The 27828-nt window shown below is 35.1% G+C and overlaps 5 protein-coding genes across 5 annotated transcripts; all 5 read right to left on the bottom strand.

Annotated features, from left to right (window-relative positions):
- Positions 1 to 24: 24 nt before the first annotated feature.
- Positions 25 to 21202, bottom strand: LOC124403254 (claudin-4-like). Its single transcript, XM_046876914.1, has 2 exons — positions 21050 to 21202; positions 25 to 755 (listed from the first exon to the last, which is right to left on the bottom strand). The coding sequence occupies exon 2, from the start codon at positions 745 to 747 to the stop codon at positions 115 to 117; it is 633 nt and encodes a 210-aa protein (XP_046732870.1). The 5' UTR covers positions 748 to 755; positions 21050 to 21202; the 3' UTR covers positions 25 to 114.
- LOC124403257 (claudin-like protein ZF-A89) lies at positions 2339 to 6684 on the bottom strand. The gene is made up of 2 exons (XM_046876917.1): positions 6121 to 6684; positions 2339 to 4250 (listed from the first exon to the last, which is right to left on the bottom strand). Exons 1-2 carry the CDS (start codon positions 6601 to 6603, stop codon positions 3555 to 3557), a joined length of 1179 nt encoding a protein of 392 aa, XP_046732873.1. The 5' UTR covers positions 6604 to 6684; the 3' UTR covers positions 2339 to 3554.
- Positions 8241 to 11224, bottom strand: LOC124403256. The gene is made up of 2 exons (XM_046876916.1): positions 10678 to 11224; positions 8241 to 9416 (listed from the first exon to the last, which is right to left on the bottom strand). The coding sequence occupies exons 1-2, from the start codon at positions 11218 to 11220 to the stop codon at positions 8670 to 8672; spliced, it is 1290 nt and encodes a 429-aa protein (XP_046732872.1). The 5' UTR covers positions 11221 to 11224; the 3' UTR covers positions 8241 to 8669.
- Positions 13436 to 15349, bottom strand: LOC124403253 (claudin-4-like). The gene has a single exon (XM_046876913.1). It carries the CDS (start codon positions 15333 to 15335, stop codon positions 14676 to 14678), a length of 660 nt encoding a protein of 219 aa, XP_046732869.1. The 5' UTR covers positions 15336 to 15349; the 3' UTR covers positions 13436 to 14675.
- On the bottom strand, positions 18923 to 20105 carry LOC124403255 (claudin-like protein ZF-A89). Its single transcript, XM_046876915.1, has one exon. It carries the CDS (start codon positions 20015 to 20017, stop codon positions 19394 to 19396), a length of 624 nt encoding a protein of 207 aa, XP_046732871.1. The 5' UTR covers positions 20018 to 20105; the 3' UTR covers positions 18923 to 19393.
- Positions 21203 to 27828: the final 6626 nt, after the last annotated feature.

Raw genomic sequence — 27828 nt, 5'->3', positions numbered from 1 at the left:
AAAAATACATCACTTATAAAAGTTGAAACTCTGACTGAGAGTTTCATTTATTCATGTAACATTTAGCATCATTATGTAAAAATATGGTGCATTCATTTTATTAATGTTTTAAACTCACACATAGTTCTTAAATGCATAGCTGCTTTGGGTACCTGACTTCGTTGCTGAATACCTGGAAAGTTGTTTAACCCTCTCTGGTGGGCAGCTGGTGCAGAGAATTGCTCCTCCGACAAACAAGAATCCTGCTGTCACCCATCCCACATATATGGCGGCACCCATCTCTCTCTTCAGTGCCTCATGCACTACAGGGTTATGGAAGTCCCTGATGATGGTGTCAGCCGTCCAGGAAACAGGAATTGCGGTGCCAAGTCCTGAGAGTATGAAAGTGATCCCTGATGCCACCACGATCCTGCCCTTGGCCCATGGATTGCTGAGACAGTTGGTGCACTCAGCTCCCATCAAAAAGATAAGGAACCCCAGACATGCAAGTGCCATGGTGGTGACCATGAGGCCACGTGAGGCCTGCAGTGTGGGGTCCAGGTCTAGCAATGCGTCGTAAAGCTTGCACTGCATCTGGCCTGTACGCTCGTACACGCAGGTCATCCACAGGCCCTCCCAGAAGACCTGTGCTACCACAATGTTGGTGCCAACAAATGCTGTCACCTTCCACATAGGCAGGGCGCAGATGATGATGGTGCCTGCCAGGCCGATCATAGACAGAGTGATGCCCAGCACCTGCAGAGCCATATGGATGCCTATTAAAGAAGAGAAAAAATGGGATAAAATAGCAAGCTGCACTCAATTCTCAAAATGTAGATCTGGTTTTAAATGTACAAAAAGATTTGCTGGTTTATTTAGATTTTCTGGGAAATAAAATCTTATATATTTTTGGGAGGTGCCAAATGCAAAATAATTGCTTTGTTACTGTACAAAAGCATATTGCTATGTATTGCTACATTAATCTACTTTATAGCTAATGACATTTACAAACAATATCCATTACCTTTGCCAACAGCTAACTGTTATATTTCAGCTAGTTTGTCTGATAAGGGTAATTCTCATGCTTGCTAACATATGAGAGATGAGGATTAAGCTATTGTTAGCTACAGTGACTAATTTATTTTCCCTGTATTAGTGTTATTAGATAGCAATTAGCAGCTAGTTTGCATTCATTTGAGGGATTAGCTATAAAGCTGTTGTTAGCGATAGCTTTCTTAAGTAATCAGTTATACATTTAAACTTTAATGTAACATTTACCAGAGTAAGATTTTGATAAGTAGGAGTTTTTCCCAACTTCTGATACTTAAGCATAATATAATTTGCAATAAAAGTTTCTGTTCATTAGGACTACAGTTATGTTTGCTATTCTATACTGAAGATTGGTAATCACCTGGTTAGTGTGTGATATGTAGGATAGTATGTTAGGATAATAGATGTTTAAAATAAATAGGTTGCTTAAATAGTTTATTCAGTAATTTCTCAATCATCTGACTTCTGGTATATCTACAGTATTTTTAAATGATCATTCAGAAAGAGTTACAACTACCCATAAACCAACAATTTATTTATCCTGTAATCAAGCCAAAGATAGTTGACAATGCCACGGTACAAAAATGTAGTACAGAGTGCAAAGGTTAATTAACACATCAAAATAATTAAAGAAATGAAAACAGAAAAAATGAATTAGCAAATGAAGGATAGTGTCTCATGCGCAGTCTTTCGACAGCCACTATGGTTGTGTACCACTAGATGTCACTGTTGTATATATATATATATATATATATATATATATATATATATATATATATATATATATATATATATATATATAAGTGTGATGAACGGTTTTATTTTTTGCGCGCATGTCCAACCGTCAGCACAGTGCATTGCATTGCCACGTCACAAGTTTATATTAAAATGCTTATTCTAATATGTTTCTCAACATTATAATAAAATGGTTAAAAATACACCATGTTTGGGTTTCCCCAATTATTTACCATAATGTTTGAAGCACGCAATCATCTACGATATGGGTGCCTAAGTTTGGCCTACATAGAACCCTCATTTCAACACCACAATTAAAAGTTTTTGGGATAAATAGGAATGCTGAATGAACACCAAGCATTCAAAATGTAATCAAAGGCCTTCACAGAAGAGTGGTGTTTCTTATAACAAAAAACAGAAACTAAAACTAATGAGATCTTTAAAAAGGACAAAAGGATGTGATTGGTCAGGTGTAGGCTTACCTTTGGTGCTTTACTTTGTGTCATTCATAAAAAATTCAAAGATTATCATTTTGACATATTGTTGTTGTATAAGATGATTAAAACACTGGATGGAAAGTTATCAACTTTTATTAGTAACTGTCAAATCACCCAACCCTCTTGTTCATTATTATTGTCTTACAAAAGCATTCCACATCATGTTTTACGGCTTGAAATTGTAAAAACACAGCCTCAGATTCAAAAAGCGCCACCCTGATTAACTCTGAGTCATTTCAATTAGTTTACATATACAGCAATCCACATTGAAAGCTCATGTGTTGCAACAGATTGGATTTAAGCCAAATATGTGATAACTGATGTCATCATGCTTTCATCTTCACATAACCCGAAGGCCCAGATTTCAAAAGATAAAACGCATCAACGCCTATTCACAATAAATCACCATTTTTAAATATTGCGGGTAAAAACAATATTTTGGAAAAATTCTTCCTTAATAAAAACTTGAATATTTTCCCATGAGTTATATTTAGATACAGAGTAAGGTAGAAAAAGTATTCCTTAAATAAGGGAATGAGAGTAACAATTATTTTATCCTCTTAACATACAGCTCTATATAATCATTCACTTTAAACCCCGAAAACTGACTATAAATTATTCAGTGTCTGATAACATTTTTCACAAGGGAATATACAGGGTTAGTCAAAAGAATGGACCGATATCATGACGCATTGCTTCAGATCTCAAGCATCGTCATGGAATGAGTTTATTTATAATCGGTCATTTACATAAACGTTTATTGTGAGTATAATACTCGTGACTTGGCTGGAGTTTTGTTTAACTTTTCCTTAATAAAATAATGCGTAACGAAATTGGTTCATTCTTTTTGAACAACCATGTACATCATTTTTCGGTACCTAATTTTTTTCTTGCTTTTAAAAGTGAACATTGTGTGCTAGTATCATGGGTGTGTCTTATCAGAAGATTCAAGCAGGTTGCTAAGCAGGTTTTTGTTTTGTGTTGATGTAATGAGAGGAAGTAAAGCTTAAATGTTATCAATTGGAACACAGACAGTGAAACCAAACTAAGAATATCCTTAAAAAAAAAAAAGTTACAGCAGGTTACATACAGGTTACATACAACATATCACAATCTTTGAAACCTTTTACACATTTAAAAGAAAACTATAAAGTGAGACAATTCATTCGACAAGACTAAAGAAATAAAAATAAAAATAGCTGTAATAGTAAAAAAAAAAAAAAAGAAAATTGGAAAAGAAACATGATGTAACAAGCATTGCATTGTCTTAGGTATAAAGTCCTTCATAAGATTTTAGATGTAGGTCTTAGATGGCGAAGCTGACCTCACTGACATTGCGATTTGGCTGCGCACCGAATTATTAACAGTTGACATTTTTGACTTGACTGTCTGATACTTGAGGGATGGTGTGCGATCGTCATTTACTGGGCAGGAAGCGCAGAGAAGTCCTCCTCCTAACACCATGAGCAATCCCGCTCCCCATCCGATGTACAGTGAAGCCCCCAGCTCACGCTTTTGGGCATCAACCAATAGCGGGTTGTAGAAATCTCTAATGACACTGCTGGCCGTCCAGGACACAGGAATAAGGGAAAGGACACCTGCGATGATTAGGACAACTCCAGCTGCCACTGATGCCCTCCTTTTGCTATTCCCTTCATTAATAAAATTAGTACACTTGCCAGCAGCAAAGGCCATAAAGATCCCAGCAATGCCCACCACCAGAGCGACGACCACTAGGGCACGGGCAGCCTGCAGGTCTGAAGTTAGAGCGAGCATGGAATCGTAGACCTTGCATTGCATCTGGCCTGTGCTCTGTACCACGCAGCTCATCCAGATGCCTTCCCAGAAGATCTGCGACGTTACGATGTTGTTTCCGATAAAGGCCGTGACTCTCCACATGGGCAGGCCACAGACGATGATCAATCCAAGGTATCCGATTAGAGCTAGCGTGCAGGCCAGCATCTGCAATCCCGCCGAGGCCATTTTCACCTCAGATGTACGTACCGATCACAGATAGACTCTCTCTTTCTCCTGAACAGAATAAGCTTGTCTCCAGGCAGCTAATGCAAAAAAAAGAGGCGTGCTGTTGTTTAGAGCCACCTCAGCCGTGACAATACTAGCTTTGCAGGATTCTTTATGGTAACGGCAAAGTGGGGTGTGGATCACTTTCTGCACTGAAGATCAATTTACAAACTTGTGGTTGAAACCTATTGCAAGGATGCACCTAGGCAATATGTAAAACATGCAGATGCACCGGTTTTGGTTTTGCCCTAGTTTTAAAATACATATACTTTCAGAGATGCAAGGTAGTATCGATTGAGTAAAAAAAAAAAAAAGAACTTTGAAATATAATGAATGGGCATTGAAGTTGTCAATTATAATATACAGACAATTGTTTTCTAAACATCCTTGAATGGTTGCTATATAGCTACCAAACTGGTTAGAGTAGATTTTTCTTCTGTACATGAAGTCATAGGGACTTACATTTCATCTGGCACATGGCTTTTATCACACCACTCATCCAGTCAGCTTTTTCAGCATATCAGGGGTGTCACAATTTAGTTTCCATTGAAAGCTATGATTCGTTCCATGAGGTAACCTTAAACAGTAAACTATGTACACATTTTAAACCCTAGACTCAGATATCAGGCCCATCAATTCACCTGAAACAATCAACACTTATTCACTCTTTCAGTCTCTAACAAACAAACTCATTCTGAAAAAAAAGTTTGTGGCCAGCTAAAGGAAAGAGGTATGTGTTGTCGTTTATGGCTGTCTCACTACTCACAATACCGGTTTTACAAGATTCTTTGCTGAAGAATGTCGAGTGAAGGTCACACTCTGTTCCAGAGCTCAGTTTTCATGTTTTTGATTAAGACTCTTTAAGGAACAAAAGCATTGATCTGGGTAATATGTAGTATCAAACCCTAGTCAGTATTCAGACACACATGTAAACACAAATCTAGGACATCCAATGTGGTGGTCTATACAACACAATACATTTTGGCCACTGAGGTTTATTTTAGTTTAATGTTTAGAGGTTGATAGAGGAAGAAAAAACTGGTTTAACTCCTTATTCAATTTTCCATAACTGCTTGTTTATTGCTGTGCTGATTTAGATGAATGCAAATCAGAGGCACCTATAGTTTAGATGTAATGAGCAAAGCCAAACTGTTTAGGTAGGAAGTGATCTCTTGCAGCTTCATATTAAAGGGTCAACAAACTGTCTTAATATTAACTTCATACAGATTCAAGATTCATGCATATTCAGTGAAACACACACTTAATCACTCATTTTTGGTACAAACTTTTGATTTTATTGTGCAAACGTTTAACATATCTTAATAGTGTAATTTAGCAACAATACATGCATAAACAAAATAAAAATCAGAGATAAAAAACAGTCTTTTACAAGTATACATTGGAATAAGTGTAGTATTTGTTTAGCTCATATCATATCATGTCAAACAGTTTATGTCACATTCTACAATCCTAACAACTTTATGATTTGATTAAGTATCTGTTACAACATTATTCTTATGCTTATAATAAATACATGTTATAAAGTCTAAGCCACATTACAGAACATTCACGCAACTGTTCCATCTTCGCTCCTCTTTACAGTTCTCCATTCGAACAAGAAAAATTAGAAAGAACCTAGCATTATTGAAGAATGAAAAAAGTCTTCAACGTGCTTCAGTGCTCAGACATAAGCTTTGCTGGTGCCAGTGGACCGTGGCTGGGAGTACTTGTAGCCATTGTTGTAACTCTTCTCTTCTTGCGGTGGACAGGAACTGCAGAGAAGACCTCCACCAAGAATCAGAAGTGCAGCCGCGCCAAAGCCAATGTAGATTGAAGCCCCCATTTCTCTCTTCTGAGCTTGGGTGAGAATGGGGTTGTAGAAGTCCTGGATGATGGAGTTGGCAGACCAGCAGACTGGGATCAGACACAGCACTCCAGCAATGATGAAAGTGACACCACTGGCAATGGCCACCTTGATCTTCGTATTCTCATTCTCCACAAAGTTGGTACACTTGCCTCCATTGATTCCCAGGATTATGGCGAACAGGCAGACAATGATGGAGACGACGATCAGAGCTCGGGCAGCCTGCAAATCCTGTGGCAGCGCCAGCATGGAGTCGTAGATCTTACACTGCATCTGTCCTGTGCTCTGCATGACACAGTTCATCCACAGGCCCTCCCAGATGATCTGTGCTGTCACAATGTTGGCGCCAATGAATGCTGTTACCCTCCACATGGGAAGGGCACAAATAATGATGTCCCCCAGAAAGCCTATGATGCCCAGGCTAAAGCCCAGCATTTGGCGGCACATGGACACCATTTTAGTGTTGTTGTAGTTCTAACGTACTGCTGCAAAAGATTTTTGTCTTCTTCAGTTCCTCAGTGAGGAACATCCTTTGGCCAGCTGGTTATATGGTGCTTTAAAAAAGGGGTGGAGTTAAGTTTTGGACCTGAAACTGGTTGTCGAACATTGTTTCAGGCCTGACGAGATTCCATTGAAACTCTTAAGGCAAACCAGTTTCGATGAGATGCACATCAGCTTGTGGACATTTGAATGCAAACAAGTATCACTTAACATATTCGGAGATATATTTGGCGTCAGAAGAAGAGTGAAAATCCCCTTCAAATGGAAGCGAAACCTAAATCAGTAAACAAATAAATGTTTATGTTCTATTACATTTGTTTCCCCATTTAAAATCTGGTTTATATGTTAAGTTACCAAACATCAAAATGTTATCATCATGAATGTGTTCAAAATACAAATTTTTTCAAATTTTTTTCAAAATTTTTTTTTTTTTCACCTTTTTTTTTTTAAGTTTGCCAATTTTAAGAATCATGCTCCTTTACACTCTTTGACACTTAGATCATTTATTTTATGTGTATTAATGTTGTAATAAATGTTAAATTTTGTAAAAATGTATATAAGAATATATAAAGGTTTGCTTAATGTTTGGAACTTATAATAAATGCCACATTAAAATAAATGCCACTATAATAAATGCCACTATAATAAATGCCACTATAATAAATGCCACATAAAACTCAAAATACAAACTCATTGCTATGGAAAATATGGATCTATTTATTCCTAATGGCTGAAAAACAGCACACCCATTCATGACAATCCTTTATTTTGATGATCAACAATGAGAAGTGTCTAATAACAATAAATACAAGACCCACACCATTATTTAGAAGTCACTTCCTATAAGGCAGAAAGTCCCAGATTTATGATTACATCCATAATCCAATCTCTTCAAGATTTAAAATCACAAAACAGAGCAGTCTGATACTGTATGTCTGATCAACATCTGATGTCCATATTTGCTTTTTTTTAAAAGGAAAAAAACCCAGAATATTATAGGGAATTAAAAATGATGTGTCCACTGCCTCAACACTCAGATGGTGGCTGTGAATTGATGCTTGGAGTATCTGTATGCACTGTTGAAATTGATTTCCTGTTATGTAGGGCAGCAACTGAGCAAACTGGCAAAACTACAGAGGAGCAGAATTATGGCAACAACAAAGCCAACGTAGAGTGTAGCTGACAGGTTACATTTATATATTCACTTTTATTCTTTTATGTCAGGAAGAATAATACCCATTTCATACATCTAAACATATGCTATATTTCTACAACTAAATATCTGATGAGTTTTTATACTAAGAAAATTTTATAACCTAGATACTTGTCACATGAGAAACTATTTGTCTTTTATGACATCATGAACATGATGTGTAATCAAAGCATGTGTGTGTGTGTGTGTGTGTTTGTGTGTGTGTGTGTGTGTGTGTGTGTGTGTGTGTGTGTGTGTGTGTGTGTGTGTGTGTGTGTGTGTTTGGGCTCAAAATAAAAAAAACACATAGATTGTTATCATATAAATGTTTTTATTTACAATGAACTGGTAATGGCTCCTTAAATGAGGTGTGTAATGACAATACACAGTGCAAAAAGGATATATACAAATCAACCACTTTATTATATAACCACATTTTGAATTTGTACATTGTTACAGAGAAAAAGAGAAAAAACAAAACATTTCCAGCAAAACTGATATGCCATCTTTATACATGAGATATTAAACTATTATCACATGAGCTATTGACTTTCGACGTTTTTTTTTTAAAGTGACCTGAGATTTACATTTAAGACGATATATAAAAGACATTTAAAAACAATTCAGGCTTCAGGCAACACTTTTAAAAAACTTCAGCATAAAAAAATCACAATAAAATCTGCTCATCAGCTATATATCACAAAATATATAACGGTTGTACACATTTAATTAAGTTCAATCATACATTTGGAGACACAGATATTGTTTAGGACAAATCCAAGGTCAGTGACTTGATTTAAATTAGGAGTCCATGTCCACATTTGTTTGCTTACATGTATGGCCTTGGAGCAGGTGAGTAAACCCTTGGATCCATGTATGATTTACCTGGAACATACGTTCCAGAATAAGCCGCACTGGGTGGATATCCTTTTGGAGGCATGTACTGTCCACCTGGTCCCATGTAAGGCCCTTGATAGAGATACATTCTCTGATTGTTCGGATCACTTGGTGGACAAGAGGTACATAAAATTATCCCTCCGAGAAGAAGAACGAATGCTGTTCCCCAGCCGATGTATATGCACCCACCGATCTCCCTTTTCTGCACTGTGGGTACGAGACTGCTTGTGAAGTCGTTGATTGTAAATACCGCAGACCAGCAGACAGGAATGATGCACAAAACAGCAGCCACAATACACAGGACACCTCCAAAAAGGACCACTTTGGCCATGGAGGACTCATTTTTCAAGCAACTGGTACATCTTCCACCGATAAAGGTCATGAGTACACCAGCAAAACAGACCAAAATGGCAATGACTATGAGGGCCTGAGCGGCCTGCAGGTCCTGCGTCATAGTCATGATAGATGACTGGATCTTGCACTGCATCTGGCCCGTACTCTGCATCACACAGTTCATCCACAGCCCGTCCCAGACAATCTGACCTGTCACAATGTTGGCACCGATGAAATAGGTTGTACGCCACATGGGTAAGCCACATGTCAGGCACAAGCCAACTAATCCGATGAAGCACAGGGTCTGGCCTGACACTTCCTTGGCAATTCTCCCCATTTTGAAGCCGTATATAAAAAATAAAACGAGCTGTCGTGGTTCCACAGTCACATCTGAGAGACATCTAGGAAGTGACAGCCTGTTTGACAAGGAATCTCACAGGGAGGAGTTGTGAAAGCAGAACGGCTTTTCCTGATGAACCGGATTCCATACATTGTCAGTAAATTGAGCAGAATACAACCTCTGACATGCACATCCTTTTAAAAGCACACTCATGCACGAATAGCCTGCTCTCACAATGGACAATAGAACATCAGCCAATTTTGTTCATATTAACATTTTTTAATAATGTACTCCCAATTTGAAAAAAATAAAACCAATTTAAAAAACTTTTATAAAATAAGGACCAGCTTGGTCTCTTTTTAAAAGTCACTAACATTACAACCTTATAGTATGAATAGGATGTTATTAGGCATTGAATTCTATTGTACTATAAATTGGATTGATTCTATTTTTATATTGTACTATTTATAAATTCCATTGAACTAGAAACTGGAAATGGAACTGCATGAGTAATGTTTTCTGTTTATTTATTCATTTATTTTTGGAATCATAAACAAGGAACCATGGAGACTTTTATTTTATTGTTTACATTTCGGTATAATGAAAATTTACTTTACTTACGACCTTGAATCAAGTTTGATTTTTGGGCACCTCTGATCTAGACAGTTGGTCTAAAATAACATTTTATTAATACCTTTTTTTTTTCATAAAGAGTACACCCTTCTATTAATTAATGTATTTGTTAATAATAACTTGCTTATCATATCATGTCTAATGCAGTAGTTTATCCAAATATCCCAAAACAAGAAAGTCACATGACCATGTCAATGGCTGCTTATCTCCTAATGTAGAAGAGCATGATTGTATAGTTTTTACTTGAATCATGCTTTTGAGAAACCACCAAATAAACATTAAAGCGTACTACTCATAAAAAAATAGCTGCTTATTTTATTTAAAATGTTCAAGATAAATGTTGAATAAGGTGGCTTATTTACATGCGATTGGTGATGATTAGAAAACCTTTAGACAATGTTCACAATCTCAACTAAATCCTAGAACAAATTCTAAACAGATACCATATATATATATAGTATAGACCAGACTGTCTTTCTTAGACGTAATCCTTGGAGATAGGGGTTAGTCTTGCAGCAGTGTACTTTGGGTTGTAGATGTGTTGCTCTTTGGGAGGGCAGTTAAAACAAAGCAGGCCTCCCCCCAACAGCATAAGAGCTGCAGCTGCCCAGCCAATGTACAAGGAAGTCCCCATTTCCCTCCGCTGTGCATCCATCAACAGGGGATTATAAAAATCTGAAATGACGCTCTGGGCTGTCCAGGATACGGGAATCAAACAGAGCAGACCTGCGACAATAAATGCCACTCCTGCCATGATGCATGCCATAGATTTAGCTCGTGAATTCTCAATACAGTTGGTGCACTTTCCACCTACGATGGACATCATGATTCCAATGAAACCAACCAAAATGGAGATAACGACCATTGCTCTGGCAGCCTGCAGGTCCGCGGTCAGTGCCAGCATGGAGTCATAAATCTTGCACTGCATCTGTCCGGTGCTCTGCACTGTACAAGTCATCCAAATTCCCTCCCAGAAAATCTGCGCTGTGACAATGTTTGCTCCAATAAACGCACTCACTCTCCACTGAGGCAGAGCACATGCAATGATGGCTCCTAACCATCCCAATAAGCCGGAAAGAATGGCAATGAACTGAACTCCTTGAGACACCATTCTTTTCACTCTCACGTAAAAAAAAAGGAAGTACAGAGAACGTCTTTTCCTGACTGGGAACTGCATGCATTCAGCTAAAACGTTGTATTTATAGGATACTGGCTAGTAGGTGGGGTTACCTCTTCTTGGTCAGAATACTGCTGACACTAATGCCCCTATGTTTCTTCTGTATACATCACCAATATGACCTCCACTGGTTCCATAAAACAAACATTAAGCACTTTGAGGTCAAATTGCTGTGTCACAAACAAAGGTTGTTTCCAAAAGTCCAGATGAAAAAAAAAAAACAACTAAAAAAAAAAGCACTGAGCACTGAGAAGCAGACCTTCCGCTTCTGCAAACTCTATAGCAATGCAGGCAGCACTTACAGTATGTATTTTTTAAATGCACCTGACGCACAGCTCAAAGACACAACTTTCTTAATTGACCACTGTGAGGCCTTTTCCGAGTGGAAACCCGTCTCTCTATGACCCTGGCCATTGTACTGTAACTTAATTTCAAGGTGATACTGATCTTCCTATAGCCTAGGCCATGTTTGTGGAGAGCAAAAATTTTGATTTTCAAAACCTCAGAGAGTCTTCACCATGAGGTGCCATGTTAAACATCCAGTGTTCAGTATGAGAGAATTGTACTCTAAGCACCAAATTTTAACTGACAAACTGTAACAAGTTACACAAATTTGTATGGTCCTGTCAAGCAGACAAAAACATAAATGTGATAAATAGAACATCTGGCTTTGCACGGTTACATGACATACAGCTTTTATCACTTAGGGTGTACTCACTTTTGTTGCCAGCTATTTTGACAATATTGACTGTATGTTGAGCTATTTTTAAAAGACAATAAATCTATACTGCTATACAAGCTGTACATGGACTACTCTAAATTATATACAGCTCTCATTTTTAAAGAAGTGTCTCTTGAGAAGTTATACTAAAATGGTTGCTGAAATGTAAAGGGTGTACTCACTTTTGTGAGATACTGTAATACCATGGCACATACTGGCATAAACCAGTTCTACATTAAGCCTATTTAATGTTATTAAAAGCCTATTTTATGTCATTTATGTCATGTGCAGATCAAGTTACAATATATACAATATATGATAATATTTATTTGATATCTCTTATTTTGAGATCATGACAAACCAAAAAAAAAAGTGTCTTGCTCTACAGCTGAATATTGTAATTCATTTGAGTTAAATAAATGCTTCAAATATGCAAAATTATCAGCCATCAAACAAAGCTATGTCATATATCTAAATAATCTGGATAATTTAAAATCTACATTCATTTAATACACAATGACAAAGATAGTTTTATCGGCTTATATATACTTTTTTGCAGTTGATTGGTTATAAAGTGAAAGGGGTTTCATTTGGCTAAACAGTTAAATAAAAATATAAATCTTTTTTATTTTCCTACATTAATTTTTTATTTTTTTAACAAAATCAGGTAGGTTTAAGAACTCGTTGGGACACAAAATACATGACGATGCAGATATACATCAGGGTTTATACAGGTATTTATTTATACTTATACCCCACCATAAACAAAAAACTGGTTTTAGGAGCACAAACAAAAAATAAGATGGCTTGTCAGTTGTGTACAATAAACATGAAAAGCAAGAAAAAATGTCTGTGTGGTTACGATTACTGATCGGAAGGGCAGGAGTTTAAGCCCCGGTGAGCCAAGGTGCCACCCTTGAGCAAGGCCCTAAACCCTCTGTGAACCAGGGGTCGCTTGCTAACATTGCTGGTATATGCCAAGAAAGAGTTTGACTGTGCTGTGATGTACAAATAAAAAAGATTCCTTAAGAAAAGCCACAGCCAAGTTGTACAATCTTGAGGAAAACCTTTTAAAAAAAAAGTGAAGGCAATCATATAAAAAGGAGAAGATCCATATCATAATAATCCTCCTGGTTTGGCAATGTAATTTACAGGCGCAGTTTCTATTTTTAAGTATACCATACCATTGTTTAATACAAAAAAGGGAGATTTATCTTAAACTTGTCAGTAAATTGATATAAAATTTCTTGTTAGAAAATAAATGGCTGAATGCTAAAACAGTTATATGTATGTATATATATATATATATATATATATATATATATATATATATATATATATATATATATATATGGTTGTATTGAAATATAAATATTATTATACATTTATATAACAGGTTTAACAGTGGACATTGACCCAAAGTATTTGGGTCATTGAAAAACAAAAATTATATATATATATATATATATATATATATATATAAATATGGCGTTGCAGCATATTGCGAGAGTGGAAACGTACAAACGTAGTTTTAAAGCAAAGAGAAAATATGGTAGATGGTATATGAATTTAAAATTAATAAGCTAAAAAGAAAACAAGGATATATTTGGACAGTTATCTTGAATTTGGTTTCACTGAAGTAATGGACAAGGTGAGAATTAAGTGTGTAATCTGTATCCAATCTTTGGCCTTAGATATGCAGGCCCAGAGTTCACATTAAATAGCCTTTGACAAATAAATAAGGGCTTAACTAAATAAGAAATACAAGAAAAGGCAAGAAAAAACACATAAAATATGCTAATAGTTATTATGCATTGGTTATTGTTTTGTTTTAACTAATGTATGTTTTCAGTTTTTAGAATTAAAAACAAATTTATACAATAATACTTTAATTATAATACTTTAATTACAATACTTTAATTCTCTTATTAAATGATATTCATGTAGATTTATTTGAATTTGCTCCTGTTATTTGTTCATCAGGTTTATGAAAAACCTGTTGTTGGGAAAAAAGTTTGTTATGAATAGCTGCAAGCTGCAGCTAATTGTTTCCATTCTGCTGTTTTTGCATTTATTAAAAAACTTAGACAACCGACATTGAATGAAATGTGTCTGCTACTGTGTTTGAATTGAGGTGCATGGGGATCGTTATAATTTTACAATGTTAAAATAGGGGTCTCCTGAAAAAATAAAAGGGTGGGAACCACTGCTATATACTATATACTATAATTGTTTATGCACATAAAAACCAAAACAATTTTTTAAAAAGAAAAACATTAACAACACAAAAAGTAACATCTTCTACAGGTCAATTACTTTCCAACTCAACTCAACTTCCAGAATTACCGTGCTCATGAGAACATAAATACTTGATTTGCCAATGTTGGTGTGGAAGTTCTCAAGCAACAGACCTTCTTGTTCAACATTAGTGCTCGAATTTTGACTATTGCTTGTGTGTCTAAATAAACACAAAACCTACAGCCAAGTTCCAATTACCTTCACTCTTCTGGGGAGAATAATACAGTATAAGCAAGGGGAAGATCCACATCAAAATAATCCTATTGCTTTTGCACTGGACTGCATATGCATTTATTGGTGCCATTGTCAAGCAAATCACAAAATTATGTTGATGAATGATTAGCTCCCTAATGCAGAATGTACCACTGTATTGTTTTTGCTTTCAGTAACAATCATTCTTTTGATATAAGATGAAAGATTGCATAAATTTAGTCATTTAGGAATATAGAATTGTCTTTGCTGCGTAAAGCGGCGGATTCCTGGAGATAGTGGTTATTCTTGCACTGGAGTTGTTTTGGTTGTAGATGTGCTCTTTGAGAGGACAGTTGAAGCAGAGCAGCACTCCCCCAAATAGCAGAAGACCTGCAGATCCCCAACCAATGTACAAGGAAGTTCCTAATTGCCTCCGCAGTGCAAACATCAATATGGGATTTTTATAATCTGCAATGATGCTGTAGGCTGTCCAGGATACCGGGATCATACATAGCACACCCGAGAATATAAATGCCACTCCAGCAATTATGCATGCAATAGATTTAACACGCGCATCCGTAATGAATTTGTTGCACATCCCACCAATGCCAGACATCACTATTCCAAAAAAACCAGCCAAAATAGAGATGAGGACCATTGCTCTGATAGCCAGGAGGTCCTTGTTGAGGTCCAGCAATGTGTCATAAGCTGTGCATCTCATCGTTCCGGTGATCTTCACTTCACATGCTTTCCAAAGTCCCTGCCAAGATAACTGCGCTGTCACAATGTTTGTGCCAATGAATGCAGTCATGCTCCACTTAGGCAGGCTACATGCAATGATGACTCCCAACCATCCCAAGATGCCTGCGAGAATGCCAAGGTAACGGAATCTTTGGGACACCATTCTTTTCACTTTTAGATATTCAAACCAAAAGTACAGGGAAACTTCTCCTGTTTTGTATTTATAAGGGGTAGACTTTTGTAGGTGGGGTCAGCTTGAGCAAGATACTGATAATTGACACTAATGCCCTTATGGATTTTACGGTTTTTGTATACACCACAAACATGTCCTCTATCGTTAGCAAAAAAAACCAAAATCCAAATATGGTCATCTTGCAAAGTTTTAACAAAAAATATAATACAAAAAGACAAAAGCAACATATTTAATTTCTGAATGATTAATCATTTGTTATGACCTTACACAAATGATTCATTTCGCAGTGAATATTTTCTGTCACAATAAAATGTCAGTGTATATGTTCTGCATTTGACTTGTGCATTGGACTCTGAACAGATGAGAACCTCGGTTAACAAACACCTAATATCACAGTATAAACTTACACTGTCTATTCATCTATAAAAATCATGTTTAGTTAATATTTTATATTGATTTATTTATTTAATGAGCCATGCTGTCAGTTCATTAATCAGACCATAAAAGTTAACAAAATGAAAAGTCTACAATACTCTGAGAAACATTTCTACATATCTAGACAACAAGAGTATTTCTTTTCATGTTTGGCAAACCATAGGCACAGAACTAAAAGGAAACTTTGAGGAAATTCCCCAGAATACAACATTTAAAATATACTTAAAATACACATTTTATATACTTTAAAATATACTTTAAAACATTGTGGAAATTCCCTAGAGTAGTAAAATTGAAATATACTTTCAATACTTCTAATAAGGTTCATTAATAATGTCTGACTGATCCAGACAGATTGGTGTGGGTGTAGGTTTGGCTTGAAGGTTGCCATAGGGAATATACTTTAAGTGTAACTGGTAAAAAAAATGCTAAAGCCCCATCAATAACCCTCATCTCCTCCTGCAAGCTATAAACAAGGAAGTGAAAAGCTGACACCTAGTTAACCGAGTCACATGCTGCATTGGAAATTTGATGCCTGGGAATTCACACTATCTGTGTCTTTATCTGTGTAATGCCCACAATATCTGTCTTCATATCTGTTTATGGAATGAAACACTAAATCGGTGTTTCCATAAACATAAAGAAAATCGACCGTATGACTTTGGCCCTGCAAACACTGGAGACACCGGATAAACAAGACAGTTCTTCATCCAGTTCCATATCTGTGTATGACTGCACGATTAAAAAAATTATATATATCGCTCATGCAGTTATTATTATTTGTTTTAATCGTCATCATTTTCTAAACTATCTGTGTTTGTTAATATGTCTTTAAATATGAAAAAAATGAGTAGCTTATTTCAGAATGCCCCAATTACACGGAAAGGGCAGAGCAAAATCAGAGCAAAATGACTCTAAACAAACCAATCAACCAACATACAAATCAATCAATCAATCTCAAATCTCTATGATGAGCATCATGGACACTGTTTTAAGAACCTCAGATTGTCACAAACATTCTTTAAACCATTAGAATTGATAAGATTTATGCCATGGCCTGTAATGTAATACTCAGAGAGGTGCAAGTGTAGATACTTTAAATTACAGTGCAAACACAGAACAAAAAATTTATAAAACAAAACAAAATTACAGAAATCTTGAGCACTTTGGCATCCATCTTCAGCAGTCCCATTTCTGTACATTTGCAGAATATTAATCTTTCCCTAATGCTTTTCCTGGAGAAAAGTGGCATATTTGTGGCCCTTTCTGAAGCCTTCTTCACAGGTTCTTGACGATTCAATCTTCTTCTTCTTCTTCTTCTTCTTCTTCTTCTTCTTCTTCTTCTTCTTCTTTCGGCTGCTCCCATTAGAGGTCGCCACAGCGGATCATCCGTCTCCATACCCCCCTGTCCTCTACATCTGCCTCTTTCACACCAACTACCTGCATGTCTTCCATCACCACATCCATAAACCTCCTTCCTCTTTTCCTCCTTCCTGGTGGCTCCATCCTTAGCATTCTTCCACCAATATAACTCATGTCCCTCCTCTGCACATGTCCAAACCATCTCAAGCTCGCCTCCCTCACCTTGTCACCAAAACATCCTACATGCGCTGTTCCTCTAATGTTTTTGTTGCCAGGTGAATAAGTTCTAAATGTGGAGAATCAATAACAATATTTCGGCTTGTGAAACCAAATAATCAACTGCACATCCCAAAGTGCTCAGGATTCCTGTAATTTTGTTTTGTTTTATAAATTTTTTGTTCTGTGTTTGCACTGTAATTTAAAGTATCTACACTTGCACCTCTCTGAGTATTACATTACAGGCCATGGCATAAATCTTATCAATTCTAATGGTTTAAAAAATGTTTGTGACAATCTGTGGTTCTTAAAACAGAGTCCATGATGCTCATCAAAGAGATTTGAGAATGATTGATTGATTTGTATGTTGGTTGGTTGGTTTGTTTACAGTGGTGGAAATCACAACTCAATTTGCAAATCGATTTATTAATTACTAGGCTCATATAGTTATTAGCAATTTAGAACACATTTAAAACATTTCAATTTTTTTTGTCACAGATAGTATCATATAATCTGTACTTATATGTGTATTAGCTAGCTCTGAAAAAGCTTTTGGAACAATTTTTGCACGCATTGGGCAGTTGCAAATATTGAAATTGAAGTATGCCCTTGTAAATGATTTTCTACACTCTATTCCCTTTTACCTAATACATGGTAAGTTATAATGTTTAAAATTAATAGTCGATTCTTTGTTTTCAGATGGAGCGTCAATATGGGACTCCAAAATCAGTGTAGTAATGCTGTATGTACACTAGGGTGTAGGTTCGGGCCTTCTGCATGGGAGATCACTGTTGATCAACTAAAGTAACACTAGGTGTCACTATTGCATACATATTTCTGGATAAATCCCACCAGTTAACAAGTAACCTTCACTTAACCTTTCAAAGTGAATATTTCTCCTAAAGTCCCTTTACATTTTTATATTTAGTACTTAATTTTGCAACATATGCTGTACACGATCAAGTTTAATTGATATGGTCATGCTATAGATTGTATTTGCTTGACATATTTGCACTGCTTCCTGACACCTTGTATAATATTTTGCCTATTCAATTGTGCCATAGTGCTTTCCAGTCACATTTTTTTTTGTTTAGTTCAGTTGATGGTTTTTTATCATTTTTATCATTTAATAGATCTCATGGTTATGCTTAAATGGTGAATCTGGTGTATTATGTGTGATAAATTACAATGAAATATGTTCTATTCATGAATTTTGTTCTGAATTCCTCCTCTATTAGGCATGTGTATAATATACAGAATATAAGCTTAATGCTATTAAAGGCTGTATTAATACTAGTAAAAATTTTAATTTCTTTTCCATTAGTAATTCATTTATACTTATTACTCTGAATCTGGTTTTGGCACATGCAAGTTAAGGTGCCGATTTTGATTAAATCTTAAAGTTATATAACTTTTACTAAAAAACACTTGTGATACAAACAATAAACTGATGTAATAGCAATTCATTTTTAAATAAAGCATTATATTGAATTGACCAAAATATGCTTACAGATATCTGTGTGTGGTGAATACAAATAATATTCTTTTTTTTATTATTAAAAAAAGTTTATTTGTAGTGTATAAATGTTTTGTCACAGCAACCATCAAAAAGGAGTGAACCATAGCATTAAATTCTAAGACATAGAATGTAACTGAAATGTAAACCTTAAAATGTAGAATTTACTGTACATTCTTGAATTCAGATCAACAAGTAAATATGTAAATGAATTAATATATATTTCAGAGCATTGCAGTATATTCAAGCTCTTGGTTATTAACAAACAATCCAAAAAAAAAAAAAAAAAAAAAATGGGTCACACCCAACTTTTACAGAAACTGCTTTTTTTTTCATGACATTGTTCTGCTTCTGCTTGTAATTTTACATCTTTGTACAGTCATGAATGCTGAGCAGCTAATAATACACAAGACAAAAAAAAACACCATCTATATCAGCTGGCAAAAATACAGCATATCATAAGAATCAAGTCCAAGAGTTAAAGTGTCTTTTGAAAAGATCACACATAGCCTTTAGATCCTGCTGATTTGGGAGCTGAATACTTTGCGCTGTAGTTGTCTTTGGGTGGACAGTTGCAGCAGAGCAAGCCTCCTCCGATGAGCAACAGAGCAGCAGCGGCCCAGCCGATGTACAGAGAAGCTCCAATCTCATATTTCTGTGAACTCATTACTAAGGGGCTGTAGAAGTCCCTGATAATGGTGTTGGCCGTCCAGCAGACGGGAATCAGACACAGGACACCTGAGATGATGAAGGTAACTCCAGCAGCGATGCCCACCTTTGCTTTAGCGCTCTCGTCCTCCACACAGTTGGTGCACTTGCCTCCACCGATGGCCAGGAGAATCCCGATGATACCGAGCAGAACAGAAATGACGCAAAGTGCCCGGGCGGCCTGCAGGTCTGAGCTGAGAGCCAACATAGAGTCGTAGACCTTGCACTGCATCTGCCCGGTGCTTTGCACCACGCAAGACATCCAGATGCCTTCCCAGGTGATCTGCGCCGTCACAATGTTGTTCCCAATGAAAGCTGTGACCTTCCACATGGGAAGTGCACAAATCACGATGGTCATGATCCAGCCAATGATGGCCAGGGCTGTGCCCAGCATCTGTAGCCCGGCAGATACCATGGTTCCTCGCTTTTTTTTTTCTGCGTTCAAGCAAAAAGGAGTCCAAATATATGTGTAGTCTCGTCCCAGGAGCCGTATTAGAGACTGTGGGTGAGAGCGGGTCCTTTTATATGCTCCAAATAGGGAGGGGCCAGGCACAAACTCACTCTCTCACTTACTTACTCACTCAGTCACTCACTCACGCCCTTTCCTACAACCCCCCCAAAAAAAAGCCTTGTGTTTTAGGTTTTTTACTTGAGAATAGGGAGTCTAAAGATAGTAGACAGTAACTCCTAGTATTAGGAGTAATTTTATTTGGGAATTTCCACTTTTGAGAGGAGAATCATGTTTATCAGAATTATATTATATTTACATTATAGATTAGATTAGATAATATTAGATTATATTATATGTTGATTGTATATCTCCTGGGTGCATATATATATATATATATATATATATATATATATATATATATATATATATATATATATATATATATATATATATACAGCATGGGTGCAGCATATATAAAACTATGAAGATAAATAAAATAAAATGAATATGTAAAACAGTGTAATTCCACCTTGCATACTCATAAACCTACCTTCAATATTTACCATTGTATTGATTTTATTCGATTGCAAATGGCTAAAAAGTTCAATTTCAGGATCTTCATTTTAACTGAATTATTCAAGACTTTTAAGATAAAACACCTTATTATTTACCACGTCAGTTATACGGGACACGTTTAATAAATCAGTTTTATATACACAAAAATCTGAAGCAAAACATAGATCCAAAATATAGTACATCAAGTAACCAACGGTTTCTTTTGTCAGGAAGTCAAAGCAAACGTTTTTCATTCCTCTTAATCCACTCGAACCAAATCACATAAATCAATGTCTTAATTAAACATGTGACAGCTAGAAGTCCTCCTGTAACCTCCCCAATCTCAACACTCTAACTGACAGCATTGCTTAAGAATTGCAGAGTGTAAACCTGACTGTATTAAAAAAAAAAAAACAAGAGAATGAGGTAAAAAATGCTGACCTTTTACTTGATGTCCTGAGGGATGCAGAGTTTTCCGAAAACGCAACCACAAAGTATATAAGTCTTAATGGTCCAATATGCTTTAAGTGCTCGCTGTCCAATGGTCTGCAAATTAAGGACACGGGGAGGACATGGTAAAGGGGGAATAAGCAAATCACGGGGACTCACAGGTTTTTTGCCTTCTTCGGAATAAAGGAAGGAGAGGGAGAGAGTAAGAGATATTGATTCTTTCATTAAAGAAAGAAAGCACTGTTCAGGAGCCAAAAGCTGCCTTTAGGACAATAAAGGCTCTTTTTTTCCCTTTCTTTTCGGAAGGTAGTTCATTAAAATCTACTTGGAAAGGGGCCAGTGGATAGAGTTCCATGCACAGGTAAACAGGTAAGGAATTTCCACAATTAAGGAGCTGAAGAAAGACAACTTGGAGAATATCGTCTTCTTCAGGTTCTACACTATCAGATACCAGATGAAATGGGAGACAGCCGAGATTCCTTCTAAGCACACTCTGACAGCTATGCCATTCTTTAAGCTTTTAAAAAAGTTTTGTGTCTTTTTGTGCATTTTTGTGTAAGGTTCTTTTGTAACCCATTAACTATTTAGTAAATATGGAAGAATCCAATAACTTTTTAAAATGAACACTGTGTGAAGGTCAAATAATAACAAATTAAGAATGTTACTGTATGGGGTAGAAAGTTTCAAAATAATGTGTTTTGCATAAGTGAATTATTTGAAGAAGATAAGAAAAAATGGGAAATGATTTTCCATTAAAATAAATAAATAAAAAATAAATAATAATAATAATAATAATAATAAAAACCAGCAGTAAATAAGTGAAAAAATTCTTTTTGCAGGATTATACATGAAATAATTAATTGACATTAAAATCCTCCATTCACAGAAAGCTCACAATCAATTGGTTCAAAATCTGTGTACATGCCTACTGTGTCTTTTCCTTATTCATTGGAAAAAAAAGTATTCCTTGGAATTCCTTTCAATCTTCGTGTATTAGTAATAAATGAATGAAGCATTTTTTTAATGCAAATAGTTACTCCATGTGCTCATGATTTATTCTTACGTAGTTACTGTGTTACTAAGGAACACAATTGCGAGTTAATACTGATTTTCATATTTATTAGTCAGTTTGGATAGTCATTAAAGAAAAAAGGTATATTTGTAAAGAGAGAAAGAAAGAGAAAAATAATATTTTACCAGAAATAGAAACCTGAATGGAAAGTAGAACACTGAGTAAAACACAGTAAATCAGTAACTTTTCACCCACTTTTCAGGGTTCTGATGAGGCCGTCCTGAGAGCTTCATTTTGAAAGCCTATTAAACAATCATGCAGAGGAATACATTTAAATAGAACGTTTTGATTTAAAAAAACATCTATTGAATTGGATTAAATTAGATACAAAGTATTTAAACAAATGTAATGGTTCCATAAAAAAATCATCATGTGGTCATGTTTTTATAGTTATTTATTTATTTATATTTTATTTAATTTCCCACCTTTTTCACACACCCTTTTAATAAGACACAATATTACAACTTTATCTAAAAAAAAGTCTACCTTTTAACAAACACGTGTAAATGCTAAGTACATGAAAGAGCAAAGATCTAGTATATCTTTTGCAATAATAGACTGAAGCAATATCAGATGTTGCTGGATGTGTGGAAACAGGTGAAACTGAACTGGTTTTGCATATAAATACATGTGAGGAAAATAGCAGGACATAATACACATGCTGTGGCAGGTAACAGTGACAAACCACACCTTATGGAAAGCCTGATACAATACACACGTTTTGCACAAAATCAGCAGTGAATGAAAGATCAGCAAAATGAATCACTGAAGATTCATGCTATATCTAGAGCGGTGATGATTGAGACTATTAATTTACACTGATACTCACTGAAGCTCACTGAAACACACTGAGTGACATCAGAGAGTTTTCTCACATGGACTTTCAGTGTGCGTGTGATGTCACCGGCTTTTATGGCCTGGGGGATTCTGGGTAGGGCATGATGAGTAATTATTAAGATTGACAGAAGTATTTGTTTAGGCAGTAGTGAGTCAAGCTGCCAATGCTGCCTCTGACTGGAGCAAACTAGCTTGCAAATGATAAAGGAAGAGTTTAAAAGTAAGATCTCCACTTCTTCTGAATTCTGTGCCTTGCTTCCTCAGAATAATAATAATTCTTCTAGGTCTCATAAATAAAATTATGCTTATGTGTGTGAAATCTGTACTTTTTTGGTACATTTCTTGAAAGCATTGACTGATGGAGTTGGTTTCTATAGTGCTTGTTTGAATACACCTTTTCTCTTCTTGTTTTTTAAGACACTTTCTTTTTGTTAAAAAAAACTAAACAAAAAAAAGAACCTTTTGTGGACAGATGAGTCAAAATTTGACATTTTGGGCTGTAACAGAAGAATTTATGTAAGTCAGAGAACAGGAGAGAAGATGTTAGTAGACTACCCCACCCCCACATCCAAACATAGAAGCTTAGTAGTTTGGGAGTTTTTTTAGGGTAGGGAATGTTGGAGACTTTTTTTTAATAGTAAACTGAACCAACATTGGGTAACTTGGGTAATTGGAACCAACTTCACCATAAAACAAAACAATGACAGGAAGCATACGTCCAAGCTCTGTAATTGTTATTTAGAGATTAAACATTCGGTTGGCGTGTTAACTATCAAAGAATAATCTGCCCAGTTACTGCACCTAAATCATATTGAACTGTTTTGGGATAAACTACATTTTGGAAATAAATATACAGCTAATGAAGAACACCTTTGACAAGTTTTACATATTTATGGCAAGAGTCCTTCCAGATGCCAAGAATGTGTAAAGCTGTAATTCATGCTATGGGAGGATTTTTCAATGTAAACACAGTGTAACATCTGTACATTTATATATTTGTTTGGTCAAAGTAAATCTTCATACCAAAATAAATAAGCTAGTTTGTTGCATATATACAAAAAGAATGTGCATGTGTATCTCAAAAACCATAAAAGACTAGGTGTTTCGAAACGTTTGACAGGCACTGTATATATGTATAAAGTATAATATCAGTAAAGATTATAGTATAGTATAATTACAACATTACTATATTGTTTATAGCTGCTATAATGTGAATTAAGTTGTTTTGCAGATGACTGAAAATTAAAAAGTAAATGCTCTGTCAATTTTTAATAAATAAAAATTGTAAGTTTTGTGCATGTCACTGTGTTATGAGAGGAACTAAACTACAGAAGTGCTGTAATTGGAAAGCAACAATAATAATCTGCTTCCACTTACTATTTCTTATATTTTCCCACAAATCATTGTGCATTATTTCTTTCTTGCATATCTATTCACAAACAAATACAGTAATGCTCATTTCACTTCTCTAGTCAGTTTACAATAAAGCATTACAACCAATATTATTGGGTTGTAACAAACAAATAAATACATATTTTCAAGTTTACATTTTCTGTAAATTATTTCTAGTAAACTAAATAATTGAAAGGTTATAAAACTTGTCATTATTTATTTACATGATATAATATAAAGCACTGGACTGGTTTACAGTAAAATACCAGAAAATGCAATGCTTAGTGGGATATCTAAACATTTTAGTTGAAGTAATAATGACTACGATTCTCTTTGTGCCAATATGTGGAGCGTTTATGATTTATTTTTACGATTTTAGCAAACTCAAGCACAATTTAAACTTTACATGCTACTAAAAACATATTAATAAGTCACTGAAAGTTTTTTTATTAGTTTGAATAATTTCTACATACTTGAGCAATACTCTTAATGTTTAAAATTTGTTGTTGCATTACATTTTAATTGTAAGCCGATAAATGTAAAAGATTTAAAAGTCGCTAAAAAAATGTATACCATATTAGCAAATGTAAATGATTTTTAACAACAAAATAGTGATTTCCGTTAAATTGATGTAAGCTTTTTTGACATGCAGTGTCTGAGGCACCTGTAGGTAATAAACATAAAGCACGGAACGACATACTTTCCAATGTTCCATTTTTTTTTTTTTTGGCGCAACATAAGCAGCATTTAGTATTCATTTCTAAAGAAAAAAAAAACAGAAAGGGGAGGGAACGATTGTTTAATTTGCTACACAACAGGAAACCACAGGAGCTAACTTGTTTCACAAACGTCCCACAAATTAAAATGGAACTGCAAATGCATATCAATCTTCAGGAAATGTGATTTCTTAATAAATAAACATAGCATCAATGGAAAATGTTAGGGACATTATCATAAGATTGATCATTTTTTTTATAATAGCACACCCTGAAGTGGTTCACTGCTTATTTACCATAGTTATAAATAGTAAAATACGTGTATACACCAATCCCAAGCTGTTCCTATTACTGATATATTTAATTATTAATTTAATCAAAATGCAATAAATAGTACAGTCTTCAAAAGCAAGCTACAAAATTATGTTAATACATTTATAGTATTGTATATTATGTTATTTAGTATAGTGAGAAAAGAAATGTAACAGGCTGCCACTTTGCAGTTTTGTATATATGTCTCAGATCCTGTTTTGTCCTCCAGCTAACTGTTGTTAAGCATGCTTGGCCGTTAAATATTAACGCACCTGAAGTCTTACAATTCAGGCGAAACAGGTTCCTATTCCCACAGTGAATTTAGCAGTGTCAACATCAGTGACAAGTACTAGCTCAGGCACACATGGAAAACATTTCCTAGTGTGGTAAACAACAGCTTTATGGAGTTCTCAATACGCACGCTTTGTTGTTTGTGAAAGTCAGCTTATGCTCCAGTACCAACATAAAGAAATGTGTACATTTAAAACCAGATCAATGAGACACATTTAAGGTCATTATTTTTATGTCGAATAAAAGAATGTTCAAGGTATAGATGTTGTATAAAGCTAAAACCATTACTTGTGCTACTGAACTAATTTCTGAACTAATTTCAATTAAAGAATGCATCAGAACGTCAAGCGTGTGAAAAACACATATGGAGATCTTTTGTGATTGCTTTGTTTATAAGTATTTCAAAGAACAAAATGTTTCAAAGCACACCCAAAAAGTTGCATAAGAACACTTCAGCACATGTTTCAACATGCATGTCTCCTGTCCTGATCATGTATTCATTATTTACAAAACAAATTTCTCAGGTAAAATGTCTGTCTGATTTTATTTTTTAAAAGTAATCTACAGACTACAGAGAGTTATCGTAGCACAACTTATTCCAGACTTGCCAACAAGGTTTTAACATTCAAATCAGGGAAATTGGATTGTAAAGTTTATATGTTTGCACTTGCTTCCTGCTGAAGAACCTGATTTTACTAAATGTCATTGAATACCGAGACACTGTTAGTTTGTTTGTAAGTTTGGAGAGGGTTATTGTGGAACAAAGTGCTGTTATTTATATTTTTATTCATTTTAAGTAATTTTAAGTAGTGCATATCTACATCATCAAAAGTGAAGGATGTGTATCTTTTGTCTAAGCTTCCAACTTAACATATACATACCTGTAGATCATAATGCACATATGTTTCTATTTTTTTTTAACATGCTTCCCTTATTATGAGTTTAATTGTTTATATAAAATCTTAAATTTGATTTTCAAAAACATGTGTGACTGCATGGCAACAATTTTGCTATAATCCCAAAAATGTGTACATTGTACTTAAGTATAATCAGTTTTGACCGAAATAAATAACTTATCTAGTACAGCACAGGTCTTCTACTAAATGTTTATCATAATTCACAGGGAATGTGAATTTATCTTATCGTTTTCTTCTGTCAAGATGGCCTTAAGATCAAATATTCGAGATGTCTACATATTAATGAAAAAGCTGTCTCAGCTTAAAAAAGCTGCAATCACTTTCATATTTAAATATTTTACCATAAATTTCAATAATAATGTGCTTTAAAAACCTTTAGATTTCTTTGGTACAAAAAGCTAAAAAATAATCATGTAAAATGGCCTGATTTCTTATTAGCTGTATTTCCTGTACCCTTCCACCTGGTGCCTTCTGCAGTTAGATCCTCCCAAGCAGAACCTCTCATCCAATCAGCATGGGTGTAATGATTCAAAATGTTTTTGCTTCAGTTAAACGTTCTCAGTTTATGTTCAACATGGCACACGACAGACAAATTTACTCCTTTTAGCCTGAAAAGAAATTTTTTAAGAAATGTATTATGACAAGCTAGTGACAAGCCAAAACAAATTTAGACAGCTTTATAAATTATAATTATATTATTTAGGTAACATTATAATGTGTCAAAATGTTCACCTCAGTTTAATATATATTGGTGTTTAGAAAGTGGCTACTTTTGAAAGTACTAAAGTATTAAAACATTAAAAAGGTTTTAACATGTGGCATGTAAATTTTATCTTCATGTTCAAATAAACTAAACAGGTACCATCATTCAGTTATCAGTCTGTGAATTAGCTTTAAAGTATGCTTCAAAGTTTGCTAATGAAATAATCAGTAAAATATCATGTTAACAGCCAATATTAACCATTAGCAGGAATGTGAATTGATGCATAGCCAATTCATTGTAGCTACCAGAACAGAGACTGATGCTAGTCTAACCTAGAATTAGCACAAAAAATATGCTAACATAGTTAAATATTTATCAAGTGTATGTACCTCAAACATACTTTGTTAAATTAAATAGTGTTTGTGTCATTTAGGAATACAAAGGTGACACCTCATTTTATTAAAACACACATTAAAACATTTTACTGATAGTCCTAAATTTGCCCACTGCAATCCACAATATAGCCTTAA

Source organism: Silurus meridionalis, chromosome 20 (assembly GCF_014805685.1).
Source record: "Silurus meridionalis isolate SWU-2019-XX chromosome 20, ASM1480568v1, whole genome shotgun sequence".
Taxonomy (NCBI): domain Eukaryota; kingdom Metazoa; phylum Chordata; class Actinopteri; order Siluriformes; family Siluridae; genus Silurus; species Silurus meridionalis.
Note: the sequence above shows the minus strand (reverse complement) of the source record. Positions and strands in the feature narration are given on the sequence as shown.